This window comes from Pezoporus wallicus, unplaced genomic scaffold (assembly GCF_028554395.1).
Source record: "Pezoporus wallicus isolate ANWC-B61680 ecotype Strahan unplaced genomic scaffold, APGP_CSIRO_Pwel_v1 contig_4788, whole genome shotgun sequence".
Taxonomy (NCBI): Eukaryota; Metazoa; Chordata; class Aves; order Psittaciformes; family Psittacidae; genus Pezoporus; species Pezoporus wallicus.
Genome location: NW_026638769.1, coordinates 1,627,678 through 1,646,822, shown reverse-complemented (window position 1 = coordinate 1,646,822; position 19,145 = coordinate 1,627,678). Strand labels below are relative to the sequence as shown.

Below are 19,145 nucleotides of genomic sequence, written 5' to 3'. Positions count from 1 at the left end.
TATTACATCCCCTTGGCCCTAGCCCTTTCTAGCCCTTTGCACTGCTGGCAAGTAGAAAGGGCCACAATCACAGAATTGTTTGGGTTGGAACAGACCTTGAAGATCATATAGTTCCACCCCCCTGCTATGCGCAGGGACACCTTCCACTAGACCAGGTTGCTCAAAGCCCTATTCAACCTGGCTTTGAACAGTGCCAGGGATGGGGCAGCCACAGCTCCTCTGAGCAACCTGTGCCAGGGCCTCACCACCCTCACAGTAAAGATCCATTTCATTACATCTAACCTAAAGAAGACAAACTTGTCTCTTCCTTCCCTCTTCAATGTGATTATAAATGCTATTACTATGAATTACTTTCTAAGCAATACTTTAATTTCATGAAAGTATCTAATGAAGATATTATTGCAGTAATACATTATTATTTGCAAATGCTCTTTTTCATTATGTTGAGCGGAGGCTCTTGAGCTGAGGCAAACTGAACCTGGGGACCAGCCTCTGCCTTACTCAGTTTGCCCCTAGATGATTCGGTTGCTGGGAAACATGGGGATCTGTAAGCAGAGTCAAACGCAGCTGCTGCCAGCTTTCTGAGGGTGTGGGAGTTGGATGTCAGGCACACCATGACAAGAACCTATGAAATAAGCTGGGTGGGAGGTGGAATTCCTTACAGGCACAACTAGGCCCCTGCCTATCAAGAAGGGAGTCACCAGCTTCAGAAGTTAGACAAACTCAGGGCAGGAGGGAAACATTCAGCATCTCATTAAGAGGTAAGTTGCTTATAGAGGTAAAGAATATTCTGTTCAGTTCTGATCAATTCTTTCTGCTCTCAGGAAGGATTTTGTATGTCCACACTAGGAAATGGTAAAGAAAGGAGTATTTAAAAATAAGTCAAGTAATGAATGTTAACTGCAGTTGTATCACTCATTATATGGGCTGGGGTGGTGCTCCTTTTCCACCAGCGAGGTGGTAAACAGCCAGGCTTACTTCATGGGCCAGGGCATCCGCATTCTCCTGTGGAACATTTTAGAAGCTGGTTACATTGGTGTCAGCATGAGCTTAGAGCAAATCTGTGATATTACAGCAGCATTTCCAGGCAAGTGCTGGAATGCTGCTTTTGCTGCCAACTTTCAGTTCATATGTGGACTAATTCTTAACAGGAGCCAAAGTTTGCTTATTTTTTTTATTTCATTTCGCCTCTTACAAAATCGTGTGGTTGGGGCTTCTTTCATAACTCTCCTAAAAAAAGAGTTCTCAGAAAGCATATTTTCTTTTCAAAGCATCTACTGTCAAATGTGTCTTTCTAAACATTTAACTTTTAAAGATAAACACTAAGAACATTAAATATAGAATCACAGATTCACAGAATGGTTTGGCTTGGGAAGGCCCTTAAGATCATTCAGTTCCAAACCCCCTGCCATGGGCAGGGACACCTTGCACTAAAACATGTTGTCCAAGGCTATGTCCAGCCTGGCCTTGAACACTGCCAGGGATGGAGCATTTACCACCTCTTTGGGCAACCTGTGCCAGTGCCTCACCACCTCACAGTAAAGAACTTCTTCTTTATATCATTTTTATAAATAAAAGAAAATCCAAAGAGATTTCTGGTGATCACTAAGTTGCTTTCCAAGTTTAGCACCTGTTCAGTGTGATTAGATGAGGAGTATGTAAACATACTACTTCCTCCCATCACCCAGTGCTAAGCAGAATATTGTTTGACATCATTTCATACACAAGTTGTTTAGGCTCTGACCTGTGTGTCTGCTTCAGCGTATATTCGAACCACATCTTCTGTTCCTGATGGACGGACAAATGCTCGTGACAATTTGTACTTCTTTACAAGGGCATCAATTTTCTCCTGCAGTCCTGGGGGTGTAACTGCTCGCCGTTCTGCATCTGTTGTGTCAATGACTCTCCTGTCTGCAACCTGCAGCATCAGAAGCAGCCAATTTATTTGTGTGCTGGAGCTGCACAGTGACAGCAGAATGAAAAAGGTCACAGGTTAAGACAGAACTTGAGGTATTGATGCACTGCACTGCCTGAAGAAGAGCTCATTTGGGGCTAAACTAACACTTTGGGATCCCTAGGCTCTCTGCTCAGCATGTATTAACCAAGTCCTGATAGGACTCAGCTGCTCGGTTTCGAAAAGGGCTCAGTCCTGAACATGTCCCCTTGGCCAGCCTCTGAGCTGAAACTGCATCTTCTTCCACTAGATCAGAAAACTTAAGCTCTGTCCTCTGGTTAATTTAGAGCCCAGAGCTCCCTCACTGCATCCAACAGAATACTGCCACATGGGAACCCGTTTGGCTTATGCTCTTTGTCTGAATATTGGCAAAGATAAAGGAGAGCTTCAATACTTGAATTATACAAAGTGGCACAGCAAGAAAAATCCAGCTGCCATGAAGTAGGGGCCTTAGAAAAACAGGATTTTTCTAATCTGAAACTTAAGAGAAAAATTCTAAGTCAAAATTTGAACAGCTTTGGTCAGGTTTTTCCATTTACCACAGCTGGCCACTATTTCATACAATTAGTATCTTAGTCCAAGTGAAATTCTGGTCCCTCCTTGGGTGGTTTCATGGCTTGTTTGGCCTTCTGCCCTGTTCCAGCTTTAAACTAAAGGTTATCTAAATAGATGCAGGCAACAGGTGCTCATGGCAGGGCCCCAAGAGCCTGCTGTCACTTGAGCCAGCATGGTATGTAACTCACCTGAATTTTGAGCAGCCGATTTGGAAGGTCAGTGTAGACAGCATCCCACTGTTGCACAGTCAGACCTTTCAAAGCCAGGATTGCTTCGATAACCAACATGTCTGACACAGCATCTCCAACAGTCTGTTAACAGGAAGGGAAGAGACACTGGAGCAGCAACAGCGAAGAAATGAAGGCAGTAGCCTCTCAGCTGAAAAGAGTGAAAATGCAGCCAGGCTGACCTGTCCCAGTCTGGGTAGCTGAGGTAGTTTGGTTGGTTCGTTTGGGGGAGTGTTTTGGTTTTTCCTCCTTACCACAAAGTAAGAAGGAGGACAGCAGCAAACTTGTACTGCTATGCCAAGGACAAGTGCTAGTCCTCGCCTCTCCTAAGGAGGACTGGCACCTCACCTTTGTTCTGGGGTCATGACAATTAAAGCTGGCACTGCCCCAGATGAATAACATCTTTGCTAAGACAGGGACTCCCAGGGCTGCGTGGGCATGGGCCCTGGAACACCCCCAGCCTCCCATTCCCCCTCAGTGAAAAACATAAGACAAAAGATGACTTGCTCTTGAATCATGAACAAGTCCCATCCTATCACTGGGACCCCATGTTATCCTGTTCCCTCTTTGGGTGGTGATGTCAGAAGCCTGCACCAGCTGAAAGCAGTCTACATCCACTCACTGAGAAAGCATTACAACTTTCTAAAGAGAGATGGCTGTTCCTGCCCTTTTCTTCCTGGCCTCTTGTATGATGGCAACCCTCTTCCTGCACAGCAGGCCCTGGGGTTAGCCTGACTGATACTCACAGTGTTAGCCCCATGGCTGTCACCACAGTGATTTGTTTCTCTCAGTTTTTACCTGATTAATCAGGTCAATCATGTTTTCAAGCATCTTCGCCGCTTCTCTCTTTTCATTGTCTTTCTCCTCTTTTGCCAGTTGTCTTATTTTAGTTTCAGCAGCTTTGCTAAATAACACCTAGAATTAAACAATAACAACATGTCAAGATCAGCCTATGTCACAATCTAGGGTATGTGCAGCATACTTTTACTGTTGAAACCAAAATAACAATCAATCATTAATGTTTGCTACCATGAATTTCAATCCCCACATAAAACAGAGGAATTAGTGGCAATGCTATGATAAAGACAGAACGAGGAAACAAGTCTGTTCTCAAACAAGGACAGGACATTTCATTTATAAATGTAATCACAGAGTGAAAAGACCTCCTTCTCTAGCTAATCCAGCTAACTTTTTGTACATATTGGCAGAGCATTACATGCTCATACTCACCGTTCCATGGCCGTTTGCCTCAAAATAAACACCAACATCAAACTCCTGGGCCTTGTGATGCAAGTGTTTCACTCCTGTTTTAACGCAGTGCACAGGTACCTGCAGCAGAGAAAGGTAAATGTTACAGACTCTCTGCAGTAGGCAGGAACCACAGGCGAAGTGCTGGCAACTGAGCACCACCCAGCACAGACTGTTACAAACCAACCTGTGTCTCACAAGTACTGACTCCCCACAGCTAGAACTATCCCCTAGTTCTGCAGACCCAATTAAAAAGAAGATTTATTCAAGGCTGATATTTTTTTTAATAAACAAACCTGCAAGCCAAGAAAACTTAATTCGTTTTAAGGTTTCAAGGAACATACCCAATTTTCTATGCAAGCTGAAATACCACCTTACTTCAATTTATGTAGTGAAACACATTTAGCCTGTTGCAAAAAATGAAACCACCAGTGTCAAAGTATCAATGAGCCCTTAACTGCTCACTTTATGTGTTTTCTACAAAGTCCTCAACTTGTTCTAGCAATAAGAAGGGATTCTGTTTAGCTTTTGCCAAACTTTTTTTTTAACTAGTAAAAGCTGACCAGGACTTTTTCAGTTCTGTTCTCTTGTGTCTCCTTTACCACCATGAACTTAGTTGCTTCCGCAGGTTTGAAAGAGTCATTTATTTTAGCCTAGTTTAAATCTTAGCAATCATAGTATAGCAGCATTTATTTTAAGAGTAAACAAATTTGCAGTAAACAACCTTTGCAGAAAACTACCAGGAAAAAAAGGAGAATACCTTCAGTGTTTCCTCAAGATAGCGTGTGGAACTCCCGTTGGCATACGCTGTCTGTACCACTGCCATCTTTAAAGTCTGTCCCACCTGAGCAAACCGAGCAGCAAACAGCTTTACTGTCCAATAGGCACATAGCCAGATGAGCAGGATAAATGGAAGGATAATCAAAATCATTAAACACAGGTTCTCCTACTGACACATAAAACTCCTAGGCACCAGACGAAGGCAACAGCTCACAGATAACTTCTATACGTTTAAGACAAATTAATTCTGTTCAAGTCTTTGTATATCACAGTTTTTTTGTGGATGGCATAAAGCAGTTTAAGGCTTTCCAACCCCCTTTTCAAATTCAGCAAGGTCAATGCATGGCCACACACATGGCATTGCATGAGGCCATACACACAAGCAGTAATATCGAAACGTCCAGTGCAAAGCAAGCAAAGGCTGGTGGCAAGCACAAGTTTTCCTCACTGGCCAGCTTCTCTGCCACAGGGTAAGAAACAAGCTGGTCTCCAAGAGCACAAAACCAGGAGACCTTGTGTAGGTTTGGTATCACAGACACCAAGTCTAAGAGGACTTCTGAAAAAGAAAAGCTTTTTCTATCTCCTGTGAGGAAAGGATGCTATATGGCAGATAAGGATTTTGGAATGAGGACATACAAACTCTTTGGCTGCCACAACCAAGTTCTCATGCAAATGGAATGCCCACAAAAAAACTGAAAGCTTCACAAAAATGCTGAGAGAAGGACTAAACCCAAAATACATGAAAGATACCAAAACTAAGAGAACGGAATATCAATACTTAGTACACTGAAACTGGAAAAGTTCTTTCCCACTAAGAAAAGCTTCTAGGTTAAAGAAAAAAAATCAGTGCTCAGATTTTTATTTGGAGTATGGAAGTCATACCCTTGTAAAAACAACATTTGGCCCTAAAAACGAGGTTCAGGACTGATCTCCCTTTAAACTGCATTCACTTTAGATAGAGGTAGAGACCACATACGTACAAATTAATACAGCTTCCTTACACTATTTTACACTTTACAAATTAAAGTGTCAACATTAATTTTCTATGTTAGAATTACCTTGGCAAGAAGTTCTTTAAGGAAGATACTAATTAAAGTTGCTATTTTATCTCCATCGATTAGGTGGAAAAGGCCAGTTGCATCCTGATAGTAATAAATAATTCTGTCTGCATCACCATCAAATGAACAGCATCTCTCATTGGGCTTCATGTCCAGCCCTAGTGTACAGAATTACAAATGAAAGAGAGAGAAAAAAAAGATACAAAATGTTTAAATTGGTGCCAGTGTGGATCTCATGTGGAAATTGGCTCTGTGCAGACGCACACACAAAACTAATGCTCTGAAACAGACATAGCTTTCATTAAGAGAATCAAAACAGGGATGCTGTATTGAATGCAACTGAACAGTGCATATTCACATCAAAAATATAAATATTAATAAAACAAAAAACCAGGTTCTCTAAATAATTACTATGCTACACCTTCTCCCTAGCTGTGTATGAAAATAAGTCCCAGAACTACTGTGTGTAGTCATAGCTCTAGATTTTGGAAATAAGCGCTGAATGTCAGTTAAAAACCTTGCAGCAGCAGAACTCCCACCCCTTTTCTCATGCACTTAGTCATCACAGAGCACACCAAGATACATGTCACCACCTCCACCATCTTAACATTCAGACCAGATTGTCAAACAAAGCCAGGCAGAGATGTACTGTGCTCCTCCAAACCATTCAGATTAACATAGTCGAGGGATGTGTCAAACCCAGGCATACGATCCTCTCCATTGCACAAGCAGAACCATTCGTACAGTCACTTAATGAAAACAGGGAGCTCAGCTCACCCAAAGATGATACACCATTACTAGACCCTGCACTTTCAGATCTGGAGAGGAGGTGAAAGGAGGTGAAACTGCTGATTACGTACCTCTAGGGGGTTTCTGGTGAACCTTCACAAAATCTGCACCGCATAAGTGATTGAGTTTCTCCTTGGTTCCATCATTATATAGCTGAATTAGCACCTCCTTTGGAAAGTAAGGCTCCATTTCTGATAGTTTCAGGGCTCCTATTCCATTAGCACAGTCAATCTTCAGGTGCTTCTGACTCTCTCCAGAGCTGGAAGACTTAGCACAAGGGAAGAAGGGGCAAAGTGAATTCATACCCTAGTGAAACCACAACTAGAGGCATGCTGCATTCAAAACTTCAGATCCAGACAGGATAACAGACAGAAGATACTGATTTTGAACATCTGCATGAAGAAGACAACACCCAGTACTCACCTGTTTTATCAGTTCTGTAAAAGCTTTGGATAGTTTTTCATAGTAACCTTCCACCGTTGCTTTCCCATACTGCCCTTGAGTGTTTTGACAGCAGACCATGTAATGTAGCTGTGGTGTTGTCACCAGACCATAATCTAGCATAAAGGCACAATATTCAGAAATAGCATACTAAATTAATTGCTCCTTAAAAGTTGCACAGTATTTGCTATTCTCAATAAACAGACAAATGCAGTGCAGGAAAACCATATGAAAGTTTTCAGGTTCTGTTAGGACAAAATAACTCCCCCCCACTCTTTGCATTAAAGCCATACAACTGCCCTGAAAGAAGATCATTACTAGCAAAAATGGAAACGACATCTGGGCTACTGGTTTAGGTCTGCATAACAGAGTCACATTTACATAAAATTTACATCAGATTAGAACTGCAAAAGCTTAACATACCATGGTACTGACCACCTAGAACAAAGATACCATCTATGACCGACTGTGAAAGTTTCTCGCTGCTTGGCCTGGAAAACAACAAACAGAACTGTTAACCTCTGCAGGAGACACTGATGTATGAACTTGGGGAAGAAGCACATGTGGAAGAAGACTCTACAAGCTTCCTGCCACTAGACTTAGATTTAATATGAAGAACTCTATACTTTTACCTATTGTAGGCACCTGCCAATATAGAAGCCTGAAAGCCACCACCCCAGAAAATTACAAAGGCAAGTAAACTGCTGAATAGATGTGGATGTTGCACTGTACCCATCAAAAATAACCCAAACCCACACTAAATCATCCTGTCCAGAAACATTGCTAGGTCATAAATATTAGGGAAGCTGATACAGGAACAGCATTGGAAAACTTTTTTCTATTTGCTATAATCATAAATTAACATGTAGCAGAGTAAGCATAAAGAAAAAAAAGTAGCATAATCTGGCTGCAGAGGGCTGAACATTCAAAAGCACCAATGAACAAAACGTCGGCACTCCCATAAAACCAGCATACCTCCACAGCATTTTGAATTACCTGGTATCTCTACCAATAAAAACTGAAGCATCCTTGTGCTGGTTCACTGCTGCTTTTTGGCAGATCGTAATTATTGTTTGTTGTAATTCGTGCTCCTCTGCATTTGCTAGCTGTGTGGCATACTCTTCCCAGGAAGGGTGCAGCATTTCTCCAAGAGGATCAACCAGCTTTACACCATTATCTTCCTTAGAAGAAAACAGAACAAAAGATAGTAAGCTTAGAAGGGAGAAACTTGATAAAATCTCTCTGAAGACAGCCGGCACGTGATTCCATCATATTGCTGCTTTAAATGGGGAGCACTTCTGGGAACCAATAGCTTAGCTGTCTACTTAAACCTCCTTCAAGCCCCCCAGAGTAACATAACCAGCACATTATACTTAATATACCAACTTTCTCCTCCTTATAATTTTGGTATGAAATTGATCTGAGATAGAGATTATAATAACCTCAAATGCTCCACAGCAGCAGCAGAAATCTAAATGTCTGATTTGTAACTGCTACATCTCTTTATTTTTTAAACTTGCAGATTGTGCTCAAAGGTTCATCTCTTCTCAAGGGTACTCTGCTACTTTTCAGTCTCATGGTCTGCCAGTGAGGAGGAGCACAGGAAGCCAGGAGGAAGCAGACGCAGGACACCTGACCCAAACTAGCCTAAGGGGTATTCCATACCACAGCATGTCATGCCCAGTATACAAACTGGGGGGAGCTACCCAGAAGGCTCAGATCGCTGCTTGGGTCAGGCTGGGTATTGGTCAGTGGGTGGTGAGCAATTGTACTGTACACCACTTGTGTTTATTGTTTGTTTTCCTTACACTTTTAGTTTCAGATTCTCTCCCCTTGTTATTTTGCTTAGTAGTAGTACTACTTTAGTTATTAAACTGATAGTAGTAGTTAGTACTTTAGTTATTAAACTGATCTTATCTCAATCTCTGGAGTTTACATTCTTTCAATTCTCCTCCCCATCCCACAAAGATGAGAGAGGGGAGTAGGAGCAAACAGCTGCATGGTGCTGTGTTACCGGCTGGGTCTAAACCACAACCATAGGTACAGGGAAAAGTAACTTCAAACATGCTGGAGATGATATTTACAGGGAGCAGGCCAAGCATATGCTTTAAGTGGGTCCAAGTGTCTTCAGGATCTGGTCTCCTGGTACCACGAAGAACTTTGACTTCACCAGATTGATTACATCTACCTTCTTTTCAAAGGAAAAGTTGTTCTTACTTCAGGATTGTGAGATGCTGTAACCATGATGCCAATAGTAGATGCCACAGCTTTGGACCTGAGAACTGCCAGCAAACCCATGCGGAACATTACGTGATCAAGCTGTTCGGCCTTGGTGCGAAATCCAGCAGTGCCATACTGCAGTGTAAGTCCAGCAGGTTTAGGATGTAATGATGCGTATTTTTTAAGGGCTTCACAATCCATTTCTAGAGAAGGAAGTAACACAGATGCAAATGAGTGAAGACATTGTACTTACTTAGTTTCACATTCTGCAATTTATTTTATTTTAAAGCCCATAGGTATCTTAAACCATTCGCATCATAGAATGGTTTGGGGTGGAAGGGACCTCAAAGACTATGTAGTTCTAACCCCCCTACCACGGGCAGGGACGCCTTCCACTAGACCAGATTGCCCTTAGCCCAGTCCAACCTGGCCTTGAACACTTCCAGGGATGGGGCAGCCACAGCTTCTCTGGGCAAAGAATTTCTTCCTAATGTCCAATCTGAATCTACCCTCCTTCATTTTAAAGCCATTGCCCCTTGTCCTATCAAATCTCTTGGTGGAACTGAAAGGGGAACCACTACCAACCCAATCCTTGAAGGAGCCTCTACATTCCCAGTGCAGCACTAGATAAACACAGCTTCACCAGATCACGAAGGGATGATGTGATTTAGGTGAGGAGAGCCACAATTTCCAATTGGCTGGATCCGGGAATCCTAATAAACCTATTGCAAAGGGCTGGCCATTTCTCCCTGTAACATGCCCCCTCGGTGCACCTGGTCATATAGTAATTAACTTCTGAGTACCGAAGCAGCCTGTCCTCCCTTAGGGAACCCCCCAACACTGATGTTTTACCAGCATCGCAGCTCTGCTAAGGTAACTCTGTACCAACCCACCCCGCCAACACTACAGCCTTCACCCCGCCCCAGCCACCTGAGACCGGGGAGAGCGAGCCAGCCAGCCACAGGCCACCATAACCACACAAACAGCTCCAGCAGCCACCTCCCTGCACGGCTGCGGGCTTCGGGGAGCACCCAGCACCGCCACCCGGGCCCAAGGGGACCGGATCCCCCTCCTCCGCCGTCTCACCGAGAGCCGCTCTCCCCTCAGGTCCTACCGCCACTGCCGCTCTCCCCTTCCAGTCAGCCTGGTCACGCCCCCAAGCCTCGGCCAGCCAATGGCAGCGCGCAGGGCGGGCACGGTACTCGTACGTGGCACTTGGGTCACGGCCGCTCGCCAGCCTGCGGCGGAGGCGGAGGTCGGGAAGGTGGGACGGGGCGTGCTGTCAGGTTCCCGCGTTCCCCGGTACAGCCGTTCCGGAGAGCTGTAAACGTTAACTGCAAACCCGCCGTTAACGTCAGGACTGGGCGTTTTCGTCTTTAACAGATCAAAACTCCCCGTGACACCGGGCCTCGTCGGGGCAGGACCGGCCCCTCTCCGCTGACTGCGCATGCGCGCCGCGTCTGTGGCGCTGAGGTGGCGGCGCCAAGCTGAAAGGTTTATGGCACTTCGTCCCCTCAGCGTCTGCCACCAGGAAGGCGGCAGCAGGAGGAGCTTGCTTCCCTTCGCTTCCCTTCTCTCGCTTCTGCTCCCGGTAGCGGCTGTGCTGTACCGTGGCGTGTTGAAACGCGCGGCGTAGGTGAGGCATCTCCATCTTGGTTGTGGAACATGCCTGTAAGGGACTAACTCTAAGCACTTTTTAGCTATTTAACCGTCCTCTGTCCTTAAGTAACGGGGTTGACCAGCAAAGGCCGGCTTGTTGAGTTGCGTGGTGTGGTGCTGAACTTAACTGTGTGTTAAATCCCTCTTGTTCCAGGTGTGTGTGGAGAGCAGCGTAATGGCTGTCACAGTAAGAGTTGTCTGGAACTCAAGCTGATAGAACTGGAAATGCTCCTTTCAATGTTTCCCAAAAAAGGGGAAGTAAATCTCAATGAGGACGCTGTCCCCAGCGTGCAGCGCTACCTGAGAAGCACTGATGGAGTTCTGCCCCCGCAGCTCGAATATTCAGTCACTATTGATGTAGGAGAGGCAAAGGTGAAAAATTCCATGTGTATGTGTCCATGTGTGTTGGATTTTCACTCCTTGTGCACATACTTACTTAAACTCTGCCCTAAAAAAAAAAAAAGCGCCACCTAATTTCTGTTTGTTGCTTCAGAAGTCAGGAGTAACAAAAAAAAAAAGTATTGTTTTTTATCATTTATTTGAGTCCGAACTTCCTTTGAGCAAGAAAGGCTGATAGAATCACAGATAGGAATAGACAACCAGCACCAGTGGTATGCGCAGCATTCACAAGCATTTAACTAGGGCTGTGCTTATATCAGGGTTGTTGGTTTACTGGTTTACAAAGAGTTGTGTGTTACAAAGGCAATGCTGCCCCTGTAGGAATACGTATGTTGGACTTTATATTATCCTAGGAAAACTGCCCTAGTAGTTCTCTCTTTGACCCCTTGCCAAGTGTACCGAAATTCACTGATCTGTATCTGAAATATGGTAATGTTAAAAATAGCCCCAAATGGCAGAATACTATTAAGAAGATTCACACACTCAAACAAAGCCAGCCTATGAATAGGGAAACAAAACTTACTGCATAAAGGAGTTCCAGTAATTTATCTGCTTCAAGAAAAGGTCATATATGACAATGAAGTGATGCAAATACTTGCATAGAGAACTTAGGTCTGAGTGCATAATGCTGCAGTAACTGGAAATTGAGAAGAAACAAACACAATCTAGAAGCCATTTTTCTCAGAGTAAGGACAACTAAACATTAGAACAATTTACTGGGTAATGACGCAACCTCATGATTATTTGGAAACTGAAGTACAAGCTTAGGTCTCTTGAAAACACACCCTTTTACCGGCCTTCAGAGAGAGGTTTTATAAACTGTGCAGGGAGGGCTTGTGCAGGAAGAAATTTTTTTCCATGGCAGGTTGTCAAGGAACTTGGAAAGGTAATTGGTCATTTCATGATTCACTTCTCTCTCTGCAGGACTAATCATATGATGTATACTGTAGTGAAGGTCCCCTAATGGTAGTACACAGGTGCCCCAAGCACTGAGGACTTGTAAATCCTCTCCTGCTCTTGACCTAGAGGCAGGGCTTGGTTGCCAAAGAACTGAGGTGCTCCATTTTAAGGCACTGTAGGAATATCAAGAGAAATTCAACAGCCCAGGGTTTGTAGGAGATTATTTTACCCAATCTAGAGGTTTCCCTGGCCTAAAATGCATGTAGATCTTCTTATCCCCTATAATCCTGAGAATGCTTCCTCTGTTAGGATGAATACTTGCTTAAAATAATGGTAATAATACATGGAATCATAGAATGGTTTGGGTTGGAAAGGATTTTAAAGCTCATCTAATTCCAAGCCCCTTGCCATGTGCCTCTAATCATAAACACTCTCCCATATAACTCTTGGCCTTGTTTTCCTGGTGTAGATCCCGGGAGTTGTCTGAGTTTGTTGGGCAGCTGTGCATTTGGTAAGGGACAAGGTTCTCAGAAGCCACTTGCCCCTTGACTGACAGACTTGTCGTTTATTGCTGTAGCAGCACCGAGCACATCCTGAGTACATGCACTACAAATATCCCTAGAAGGTAAGTGTGTGCCTTCTTTCTAGCAGTACCTCTAAACAGCAGAAGAGAGCAGCCTTGATATCATTAGGTACATTGGGAAAGTCACAGCATGGTGCAATAAAAGGAGCAGACAAAAAATACATTATGGGGACAGAAGGAAAGTGGAAATAATTCCAGTCATAAGGATACTGCAATCTTAATTACATTTCCTTGTAACCTGCTTTTGACAGGGACAAAGAATCTAACAGGGCTTTCAGTAGCTGCAGAATTAATTTTCCTTTTGTGCGTGTGTTCTGGTTTTTAAGGGAAAAGTGGAACTGCAGGTACTGCTGCCTTGTACGTACCCCCATGTAGCTCCTCAGCTTTTCACAAGATCAGATGCGCTGCACAGACAGCAACAGCTGGAAATCAACACTCATCTCGCTTCTCACATGAGCTCTTTGGATTCAGGTGAGCTGTGTGTATATGTGAAGCTGTGCAGTGGCTGAAAGACAACAGCCTGCCTTACTGGGAAAACAGCAAGATCTCTTCTAAAAGTGCCTCAGAAAAAGTGGCAGTTAAAGAAAAGTTGTGTCTATGTGGATCTACAGCCATCATATATATAGGCAGGAACTGAGGAAAAAGATTTTTGACTGTGCAAAGAAATTAAATCTGACTGGCTTCTGCCTGACAGGGAAACCTGGTGTCATCTGTGTGGAGGGACTGTGAGAACACTGTGAAGAGTTCTGGCGGGTTATTAGGTATCCCAACTGGAAGCATATTTCATGCAAGCATGTGGAGAACACAGAAACGGAGGGAAGCATCAACGATCTTCGGCTCTTTCGTGCTTTTGAAGACCTGCAGTTTCAGGCACATGGTGATTATGTCCTGAGGAATGACTACCACATAGATCTTGGCCAGATCCTAGAATTCCTGAAACAGCATCAAAGTGGACACATTTTTCACATCTTATTTGATGTGATGTTGAAGGCAAACTTTCAGACAAGAGAAACTTTGGAAGGAATTCTAATTTTGGACAGCAAAAGATTACTCTTAACATTGAAATACTGTGCCTTACAGCTACTGTGAAAAGGGAAACAGTTTAACATACAAAAAGAGTAGTCAAATAGTTCATTTTAGCTTCTCTTCAGATTTGCCCCGTATCTCTGAGAGGTGTTTGCTTATTTTCTGTGACCCTAGAATTGGCATTTGTCACTATGAGCCATACCCCAAAGTGCTTGCAAGGTGATAAACATTCCACACTGTATCCTTAATTTACACACTGCTGTCTTGTCATATGTGCTGTGTGTTATTAAGTTGCAGTGCAGACCTGTAGTTAACTTCTGCATACAGCTGTGGGATACCAAAGTGCCTGCAGTCACAGCTGAGCGTGGTTGCCAATATAAAAGCACACACAGCTCAAGGAAATCTCACTGCTGCATTCATGGGTTAGTGTCTTTTGCTGCTTCACAAAGCATCTGCTCTCACTTCATTCAGCTAATCCATGAAATGCAAAGGCTTATGTCCAAGCACGGGAACAAGTTTTACTTTTTAAATAAAGGGTGGGGGGAAGGAGGAAGAAGCCCATGTCACCCCATTCCTTGTACACTTTAGGTAGTACCTATGTAGTTATATTGCCAATACCAGCATTGTTGCAGTCCTCTTCCTATCATCTCATTACACGGTCTGGTTACGTTAATAGTAGTTTTTCAGCTGCCCAACTCATGGCATTTTATATTTACATTATTAGGTCAAGCACCTTTGAAAAGAAAATGTGTAAAATGAGACAAAACTTAGTGTTTCCTCTGTTTTTTCTCTATGTTACATAAGGAAATACATGTAAAATACGGAAAAATGAAAGCCCTATATATATTTTATATATTAAATAAAAATACATGTAATTTTACCCATCTTTTCTCTGTGAAATTAGTACTGTGAGAAAATTTTCCAGCAGCTTTTAACAGGAAATGATATTAACAGCTCGTTAGGCAACGCTTTCCTGAGGGATAGCATGCTGAGTGTGTGTATTTAGGTAGTGAGTTGCAATTCAGTCTTCCAATTCATAATAGATTATCATGTTTAAAGATCATCAATATAATATGTGGAAGAAGAATGGGCCTTACAGGATCACTAGTTTACTGCTTTCCACTTCGTCTTTGAGCACCATACTGTGGACATTGGTGCCAATCAATAAAAGCAGACTTACTGTTGAGCTCTAGAACTTTGGCTGTTTGACTCCAACAATCAGCCTGTTTTGACAGCAGCTATTTAAAGACTGTTTCATTACACCCAGCTGACGACTACAAAAATACCAGATAGTATTTTATTTCAACTAAAATACAAGGAAGTGTTTTAGTACTTCTCTCATAATAGCCATAGATCAAAATACAGAGGAAGGCAGTATTTCTGGTTGCTCAGAATGAAGATTAACCTACATTCCTTCACTGTGGTGAGTACCTTGTTCGTATGATCATAACTTTGGCCAAAAGCACAGTACCGAAAAAATATTTCCAATCAGGCATTTTGCAGTGTGGGAGAAGGTGCCTCTCCTCTTTGGAACTGAGGACCTGCCGGCTGAGCTGTGGCAGAGCTCAGGAGATGGACAGATGAAGTTCATTTTGTAGAAATAATCTCTAGCGTGATAGCAGGAAAAGAATTCAGGTACACTTTGTTTCCAGAACTGTCCCAAGAGCACACTACATTTGTCTTGGAGTGGTAATTCTGTAACAAGCAATAATTCCTCAGAGTTTGGGGTTTTTTTTTTTAGAACACTGATGCATGAGTGCAGATTCCACATGACCAGGACTCAAAAATAATAAGCCAATTTGCATCCAGTCCTATTGGGAAGTTGCCAATTATAAACTTTTTCCTTTAAAGTAGCAAAACAAGATGGTTTAGAAACAGGCCCTATCAATGAGATTTCAACCAGAAGGAAATGAGAAAGGCAACTCTGTCATAGGTCAGAAAGTCTGTGCAGGAGGATCGTCAGACAGTTTGGAGTTCTTACTGACATCTGTGATAAAACTTTCAGGATACAACCACTTATTTCGGTAACAAGAAAAATCTCTCAAAACACAGTGTAGGATATCTCAACTAAAATAACAAAATAACCAAACATCACAAATACATTTCACAGATTAACTTTTATTTTCTGATGTGCAGTTACGGTTTCTTGATCTGAGTTTCTAACTGAATATTACAATTTAGAAAAAGTTTTCTGCATCTTAAAAAATTAGCTATTCTTAGGCTTCCTAGGCAGGGATGTTCTGGATAGTGTAGTGCTTTCTAGCTGCTGCTAGCTTGTTCATTCTTCATTCAATATTTACAGTTTCATGGCTTCTGCAGGCCAGGTGTAGGAGTCGGCCAAAAAGCTGTTGTAATCGGTACTGTAAACCTGAGAGCGGATGAAGGCTTCTAGGTCCTTGGGCTGGGGATAGGTGGAAGCAGTTTTATTCCTGTAGGCTTCTTCTGCGATCTAGAAAGATGCATTAAAATCATAATTAGTGCTGATTTATAAACTATTTGAGTACTTTTAATAGGATTTAAAAGTTGGAATTAGTTCAAAATCAAGGTAAGATTTCATCTTCCCTGGTGCTGACAGTCTCCTGTATTCACACTGAATCTAGGCTAGTATACAGTGAGAAAGACTGGGAAAAGACGATGTTTGCATTTAAGTGAATCTGACACATGCTACTTTTGAACAGATTAGGTGTCATTGCTGTTACAAGTACAGCACTCTTCCTCATCCAGTAATATATTGGCTTTTGTTGTGCAGCAGTGGATAATACATTCCACAAACACCAAGCACTGAGATACAATTTATATGTTTTCATCATCAGGTTACTGTGGTTTACCATCTTCTCCAAAGCACCGTAAGAAAAGTTTGTTCCAAGCCTCCACACTCCCTGCATATCAAAGAAGTTTATTATTCGCCACAGTTTGATAATATATTTCTTAAACGTAAACTCAGGAGAAAAAATTAGTCCTATAAAATGTGTATGTTCAGTTCTAAGATGTTTGGGGGAAATACGAGTATTTGCTTGCTTTTTCCTCCCCCAGACCATACCTAAGTGAATTCAATTGTGCATCACAAGTATAGCTGTAGCAAAAGTGAAGTTTAGAAGGAGTTGGAGCCCACTCAACACATCTAGGTAGCCTCTCACGTCCGTAGAACACTTACTAGAGAAATGTCTATCTTGAGACTGGACATTCAGCAATGAAACCAAGGAAGTTTGAAAGACTGCTTTTATGCAGCAGCACTCTTTGGAAAGATCAGCTTCAAACTGTATTTCGCAATCAGACAAATGCTCCTACTTTGAATAAAAGGAAGATGGTCTCCGTCCTGCTTGCCCTAGCTCTCTCTTTAAAACATAAATGTTTTGGCTTGGTGAGAAGCTAAGACCTAAAGTTACAGTACTTAGACTTCCCTTCTAGGATTAATCTGAAGCTCAACCTGATCTGACTGAGCAGCACTTTGGGTGTTGATGTAAGAGTTCAGGTCTGTGCACATAATTATCGTAGCTGAATACACTCTGAATTTACACCCCATGTTTGGTATTCAAAAAAATGGAGAGAGTATTCCTCCCCTGGAAGAGGCAGAGGCCATTGCTAAACCTCCTGGGCTATATGAGCCAGAGTAGGTACTTGCAAGAATAAAGTTTCAACAAAGATCAGGGAGACAGAATTGTTTGGTAACATTTTCCTTTCTTGTATTTGCTGTAACATGCACAAGCAGAGGAGGAATTTCTGTCGCTGTGTTTCTGCCAAACACACCAGCAGTTTGATTTTGCCTGAGGAATCCAGGTAACGTTTTGACACCTACAGAACAGTTATTATTTGCCTAAGATGATGTGAACTGTGAGAAGGATTTTTGTTAAATACACCGAATGAGTGAAGCTAGGGGAACTGTTTCACACATGAGGGCTCCTCGTTGTTCTTTCCAAAGAATATGCAGTAAGTGGAATTATTCACAGCATGGTGACCGAGAGAGAAAACAGTAATTGAGAAAACAAGGTCATGGAAGAGTAGCAAAATAACCTCCTAAAATGCTGAAAAAAAAAACAAACCCCTTCCTAAAGAACAGAACAAGGGAGGAACTGGGATAAAGACATTATTTGAAAACTTCCTCTTCTCTCTGTGGGTTTAAGTCGGTTACTGAAAATCCACCTGTATCAGCTCAATATTTACCAGTAAAAAACAACCAAATGAACAACTGCTGGCCCAATCTGAGCCATAAACAAAAAGCATCCCTTGGAGTTAGTTATTTTGGTAGGCCAGAGTAAGAACGGGATAAAAAGGGAGTAGTCCCTGGACACAGGGTGACATTTTGACAGGCAACTGATCACCGCAAAGGGCCAACACCCTTAGCTGTGCACCTCACACAACTGTAAGCCTGAGGACCCACTCATAACTGGTGCATGGCTCAGTTTGGGCTCCTCAGACATAAACACTTACTATAGTTCCATATCCTTCCTTCTTGTACTTGAGTTACATTTACGTTTATGAATTTAAATTCAATTTTGAAACTGCTACTTGTCCAAGACTGATTGACGTGAACCAACTTCAACTTGTGTGGAGGTGTGTTAGCTGATCAAATCAAATGCTAAATGACGTAGAGAGTGTGGGAGAAGAGAAGCCACAACAGACTGAAATAAATGACTTACCCTTACAGCAATTTTCAGCGATACTTGCTGAATAGTGACTAACGGAGGGTACAGACGACCCTCCTGTAAATTCTCATCCGAAACTTGCTGAGCTATTACCTAGAAAAAAAAGCAGACATGTTTAACTTGAAATGCAGATGCAGCTCTGCCTCTACAAGACAGTGATCTAGTCTTAGGCAAAGAAATGGTTTTGCTTTCTCAGATCACACAGATACTGCTTAATCCACCTAGGCAGTGTGGTTTACAACCAGACTTATCAATAGGAGTAGCTACACAAGAGCTAGAAATTTAGGGAGTTACGCGCTTTTCTCACTCAGACAGTAAGACTTATTCAAGTCCAACACATCCGTTTTAAGAAGTGAAGGGTCTTGGGGCTGCCTTTGGGTCTAATGATAGTTATGCTATCATTAGCTAAAATCTGTTTGTCATTTGGAGATGTGAAATAGCAAATAGCCTTTCAAGTGATCCAGATTGGGATTCAGCTGATGCCAGTTAGCTAACCTGTCTTCTACCTTGTAATCTCATTTGTGGACTTGAAGGTTCAATATCTTAAGTGCCCATATTTGTACCTTCTAGGGAACAGCTAGTTAGAACCAAATCTAAATATCTTCTAAGCAAACTAAGCACAAAATCAATACATTAAAAATGGTCTGACTGCATGCAGTTTTT

At 42.5% G+C, this 19,145-nt stretch overlaps 3 protein-coding genes across 3 annotated transcripts in view; 1 reads left to right on the top strand and 2 right to left on the bottom strand.

The window, feature by feature from the left end:
* Positions 1-204: 204 nt before the first annotated feature.
* Positions 205-10,463, bottom strand: PGM3 (phosphoglucomutase 3). Its single transcript, XM_057412526.1, has 13 exons — positions 10,359-10,463; positions 9,270-9,475; positions 8,049-8,233; positions 7,476-7,543; positions 7,035-7,168; positions 6,683-6,878; positions 5,823-5,980; positions 4,745-4,828; positions 3,967-4,065; positions 3,535-3,651; positions 2,698-2,820; positions 1,745-1,918; positions 205-1,005 (listed from the first exon to the last, which is right to left on the bottom strand). Exons 2-13 carry the CDS (start codon positions 9,471-9,473, stop codon positions 919-921), a joined length of 1,629 nt encoding a protein of 542 aa, XP_057268509.1. The 5' UTR covers positions 9,474-9,475; positions 10,359-10,463; the 3' UTR covers positions 205-918.
* Positions 10,464-11,097: 634 nt separating this feature from the next.
* On the top strand, positions 11,098-14,716 carry RWDD2A (RWD domain containing 2A). Its single transcript, XM_057412438.1, is given in 4 exon segments — positions 11,098-11,303; positions 13,140-13,298; positions 13,301-13,397; positions 13,400-14,716. Coding segments are annotated over 4 exon segments (906 nt in total). The 5' UTR covers positions 11,098-11,156; the 3' UTR covers positions 13,903-14,716.
* Positions 14,717-15,937: 1,221 nt separating this feature from the next.
* ME1 (malic enzyme 1) overlaps positions 15,938-19,145 on the bottom strand; it is a 169,624-nt gene continuing 166,416 nt past the window's right edge. The window contains exons 13-14 of the mRNA XM_057412437.1: positions 18,477-18,575; positions 15,938-16,288 (exon numbers count right to left, since the gene is read on the bottom strand). Of these exons, the coding sequence (XP_057268420.1) occupies positions 16,136-16,288; positions 18,477-18,575 (252 nt within the window). The 3' untranslated portion in view covers positions 15,938-16,135. The remainder of the gene's footprint in view (positions 16,289-18,476; positions 18,576-19,145) is intronic.